The sequence below is a fragment of the Diceros bicornis genome, chromosome 34 (genome assembly GCF_020826845.1).
Source record: "Diceros bicornis minor isolate mBicDic1 chromosome 34, mDicBic1.mat.cur, whole genome shotgun sequence".
In the NCBI taxonomy this organism is placed as follows: domain Eukaryota; kingdom Metazoa; phylum Chordata; class Mammalia; order Perissodactyla; family Rhinocerotidae; genus Diceros; species Diceros bicornis.
The window spans coordinates 5257677-5262948 of NC_080773.1; the positions used below are offsets into that span (position 1 = coordinate 5257677).

Genomic DNA, 5272 nt, shown 5'->3' on the forward strand with positions numbered 1-5272 from the left:
ACAGAATGCCTCATGACTGTTAAGCAAAGTATTACAGTACAAACATTTTAAAGGCTTTATCAATGTTTAGGAAATACAGTACACGTTCTTTTTTTTTTGTTCTTTTTTTTCCTTTTCAAATAGACTTAACCCTTTGAGCACTGAGTCTATTTTGAGCGTTCTTTGATTTCTAATAAATACCTTTAAAAATCATGTGCAAAATAGTTATGATGCCTGCCATGGATGTATTTCCTGGCCTCATTTATTCAGACTGCTCAAAACAAATGATAATATGATGCTAATAAATATGTATAATTTAAACATGACCCTCTATCAATATAGATGTACTGTATAGCAAAACAAACAATCATACTTTGCTTTCAGATAATGTTTCTGTATACTTTATAAATGCTATCTGTGGTATCTTCTGTATAATTTACAATGTTTGTATGTAAAAAACAAAACCCATAGACGTTAAAAAAAAGAAAAAGAAATATACACTATACATAGGCACGGCGTATGCCCAGAGCATAGCAGGTACATAAAACAATGTTGCTATAAATGCAGGAAAAAAGGTCATTTAACCACAATCACATTTTTCATAAGAGAGTCTGAAATCTATACAATATATACATCTATGTTTCAATGTGAAAATAATATTCTTTTAAATTTCAAGGCGTGTTATACCCCTGCAGACCTGCATAAATGGAGGTTCATATTATTAATTATAACTAAGCTGGTAAGGAGTTTAAAAAACAGAGCTTCATACATTATTATTATTTTATTTTATTTTTTAACCAAATTAATGCAAAAGTGCTTCAAAGTACTCAGAGGGCTAAAGATGAAAGGGTGAGAAATGCCAGCACACCCGAGTCGTGTGGAAAAAGTGTGCCCGGTTTCGTTACAAATGCTTAATTAAACTGTCTGTTAATGCATGCAGCTTGAAGCATCGAGGGATGCTCACAACTAAATCCCATTTACACGAAGTTCCAAACACTTACCACTGCGTTTTAACCTTCATATTTTACCAGTAACAACAGCTGATTATGCACCTCTATTAAACACTGTACAGTTATACAAAACAGCCCAGCCCAGAGCGATCTCTGCAGTTAAAACAAGAACGTGTGCCAAGAACAAGACAGAGGGGCCTTAAGGTGCCTGCAACAGTTTCCCTCAAAGCAAATGACAGTCGTTCTAACCGAAAGCAAACGCTACTGCTTCTCCAGCTCTGAAACATACAGGAGGTGGTCTTCTGGGGACTTCCCGTGTGTTTTGCTAAGGTGAAGTTTAACCGCATGCTTGCTTGCAAAGGTCCGGTTGCAAAGTTTGCACTGGTAGGAGGTCCCCAGGTCCTCCTCAGGGGAGGACGTCGCCAATTTTTCTGACGGCGACTTGGTTTGTGCTACTTGATTGCTAATCTGTTCGGTGGGCAGTTTGGACAAGTCCCGCAGCCGGAAGCCCAGGTGTGACTCCAGGTGGCTGATGTACGTGGAAGGAGTCCTGATCTGTGACGCACAGTCGTTACAGAAGAACAGGGGGTGGCCGGTGTCCAGGTTTTTGAGGAACTTTGTTCCACCTGTCCTTCGCAACTGGTACTTCACATTGGCGAGCCAGTGGCTGATGGTGGTCATGGAGAGCCCCGTGAACCTCGAGATGTGCATGCGCTCCTGGGGGCTCAGGTCTGACATGATGTACTTGCCTTCAGAGGTCTGCCGGAGGCTGGCGGCAAACTGGGCCTGGAGAATCAGCAGGTGCTGGGGGTTCCAGTTTGACTGGCGGCCCTTCCTCTTCTGCGCGGGCGTCGCCTCCTCGGCCTCCTCCAGAGTGGCGCCGTCAATGTCAGACTTCTCGGAGATGCTGGAAGGAGTGGAGGACTTGGACGTGTGGCTCTCTGTCAAGTTCTTCAGCATATCGGATATATCTGACAAGGCATTCTCGCGGAGCGGCGAGTTTGACATGAATGACACGACGGCAGATGTCTTCGCCGTTGTCACCGTGGATGAGGAGGTTGCCGGGGATGTGGACGTGGGTGACAGGAGCACTGAACCCAAAGAGCAGCCTTTGTCACTCTTCCCTTTTGTCAAGTCTATGGGCTGGTCGTTGTTGACGTGGTAGAAATAGCGGTCGAGGTGGTCCGCCTTCTTGGACTGGAGGGGCGGGGGCGTGGCCACGGCCGCCTTCTCGGCCAGGCTATTGCTCATCTTGAAAAGCATGCTCATGGGGTCAAGGGCAGGCAGGGAGGGCTTGGCAGCCTTGCCCAGGTGAATGTTCATGACGGACTGGAGGGCACTCAAAGGGTTAACAAAAGGCTGTTCTGGCGGGTGGTCTGTGATGATGGCGGTGCTGCCACTCAAGCCGCCAGTGCCAGGCTTCACCAGCTCCTTGCCGTTCTCCACGGGCTCTGCCGCCGGGGTCCCCTCCTTGCACCCATCCCGCTGGGGGCTGGGGCCGTCCCCCTGGCGTGTGAAGCCCCCGTCACTGGATGCCTCCATCTTGATGGGCTCGCTGACTTCGCTGCTGCACGGGGAGGGAGTGGCCCGCTTCGGGGGAGAGAGCTTGCCCTCTGGTTCCTTCATTTTCTCCTCAACTTTGGCAACTTTCTCGGTGACTTTTTTTACCAGCTCCTCCATGGCGTGGAAGTTTGTCTTGGGCATGGGCGAGGTCTGGCTGCTGGGGGGAGAGACCAGAGTCTGGTTTTTCGTGGGAGACACAATCTCGCTGTTGCCAAACATGGGCTTCAGGGGTGTGCTCTTCCCCGACGAGCCCAGGGATAGCTTCATCATGTTGGGGAGCTGGTAGGCGGCGTGGATGCTGGGGTAGCCCCCCCAGCTGGGGGTGCCATTCTGGGCCTTGTTGATGGCGGACGTCACCGTGTTTTCTAGGGACTTTAGGATATCTAGTCCCCCCTTGGGACTCTCTTCTAAGTCATTTTCAGTCAAATAGTGGTATTTGGAAGAGATGTCGTACTTTTCCTCTTCTTCACAGGGCTTCTCCTTCTCCTTCGGCTTCTCGTCGGTGACTGCCTTCTCCTTGTCGACTTCCTTCTTGACCTCCACGGTCAGTTTTGGGGAGACGCTTGCGGGCGTGTTGGAGGGGGACGTGAAGGTGGTGGCGGCCAGGGGCACGGACTGCACCTTCTCGTCGAGCAGAGTTGTGATGGTGGGCGTGACGGGCGTCTCCACGATGGGCTTGCCCTTCTTCATGGCCGAGTTAGTGACCTTGAGGAAGTGGCCGGTCACCATCATGTGGGCCGTGAGCTCCTGCAGCGTATCGTGGGAGCTGCCGCACTCCATGCACTTCAGGATCTGGGACTTGCGGGCCTCGAAGTGCCATGCGTAGCTGGCCCCGTTCTGGTGGCCGTACCGGTTATTTGGCGTGATGTAAGGGTTGGAGTTCTTCTGCAGCACGTCGTTCGTGTCCGACACGGCAGCTTTGGGGGTCCCGCCCGTGGAATCCGGGGAGCTGGGGAGCTCCAGCTCCAGCGAAGCTTTCTTCCTGGCGGCAGGAATGATCTTGGCCGCGACAGGAGTGACGGGTTCCTTCAGAGGCACTTTTTGGTAGTGTTTTGTTTTGATCATATGGACGCTCAAGTCCTGGAGGGACTCGAACGAGTGGCCGCAGTACATGCACTTCAACACCTTCTGGGCGTCTTCCTTCCCCTCCATCTCCAGCAGGGAGCGCTTGCGGGGCTTGGACCAGCGTTTGGGGTTGTTGTTGTCAGTCTCGTGGTTGTCGTCACGGTAATGCCCCGTTTCGTTCATGTGCACCGTCAACTCCACCAGCGTGTCGTAGGCGGCGCTGCAGTCTTTGCAGCGGAACTTGCTGGCGCCCGTGAAGATGGAGCCGTAGAGCTTGCTGCTCTGCCGGTACAGCTGCACCGTGCTGAAGAGGCTGGGCTCGGGCAGCACGCGGCTCTGAGACACCTGCTGCAGGGTCTTGGCCATGGCGCTCTGGTGCCAGTCGAAGCTCCCGCTGCCGCAGCTGCTGCTGCTGCTGCTGCTGCTGCTGCTGCTGCCGTTGTTCTTCTCTGAGGAGGGCTGGTGCAGGTTGAGGTTGAGGTTGGACCAGTAGGAGTTGGAGAGGAAGTTGTTGTACACCGCCTTCATCTGCTCCAGGCTATCCGACACGGTCGTGTCTTCCAGTGCGACCGCCACCTCCTTGGTCTCCTCTTCGTTCTTGATGGAGCCACTTTCGAAGTCAGCCATTCGGTCACTGGTCTCACTGATGTGTGACTCACTGTCCATGTCGTGGCTGGAGAACTCAGCCGCCGGGGAGTTCTGGTAGCTGGGGCAGGTCTTGCTGAGCTCCTTCTCCGGGCACAGGTACTTGGCCGAGGGCTCCCCATCTGCCGTGCTCTCTTCAGGGTCTATATCTTCGTCTACCAGGGCGGCAGCCTTTAACTCATCGGAAACGTAGGCTGCCGTGGTAACAGGTGGGAAGGTGGGATGGAAAGAAGAGAGACAGGGACAAGGAGAGAAAGGAAAAAAAAAAGCATTAGTAAGTGTTGATCTTACCCAGAATATTTTCTAGGCTCTCAGGAAAATGCAGCAAAGTAGACAGCCACGTTTATTTGTAAAATTAAATAGTTAAAATGTGGCGTTTCTTTGGAGCAAAAAAAAAAAAATCTGCTCTTCAAACATAATTTGCCACCTTATTCTTCTCAAGGGGCAACAGCTTGAAATTAAAACTAAATTTGAAATTAATGAAGCACATTCTGGAGGTGGCATTCATTTCTAAAGTAATAAATTACTTGTATCAACCTCAGAGACAGCAGTTCCTGTCTGTCAATTAATATGTCTTATGCTTCTCCTACCCCTAATGCATTTCTTAACAGACAGATTCACAATTTAAATTAAGCAAGCATTTTTTACTCATTACATTTTTGAGGCTCAATCTTTAATAAATACAAAGTACAAAAACATCAATAAAATTTTTACAAAGTAAAAAGAAAGTACATCAATTGCAATAAATTAAAAACAAGGTTTCGTGGTTTTTCTTTCTTCCTTCTGGAAAAGTAGGTCTCATAAAAGCTTAGAGAAAGTTTCCAGCCAGGGAAAGGTGCTGGTTTGTTCCAGTTGGGAAGGAAGACCCTGACCCATGACCACTCAGCCCTGGCGCCATCCCCCACGTGTACACTCAGCCTTTCTCAGCCACCCGCACACACACTCTCCATGCAGAATTATGTCAGAACAAGTTCAGGAAAATTGGTATGCGGCGCTCATTCCTGCTGTATAAATATATACAAGACCTTCCAGTGGACCTTACAAATGTCAAAGTGTTTGCTCTTTAGACT

At 49.7% G+C, this 5272-nt stretch overlaps 1 protein-coding gene across 1 annotated transcript; it reads right to left on the reverse strand.

The window, feature by feature from the left end:
• Positions 1 to 660: 660 nt before the first annotated feature.
• TSHZ3 (teashirt zinc finger homeobox 3) lies at positions 661 to 4409 on the reverse strand (the record flags this gene model as incomplete). The annotated part of the gene is made up of 1 exon (XM_058531046.1): positions 661 to 4409. A coding segment is annotated over one exon (3219 nt), but the record flags the coding sequence as incomplete, so codon positions are not given.
• Positions 4410 to 5272: the final 863 nt, after the last annotated feature.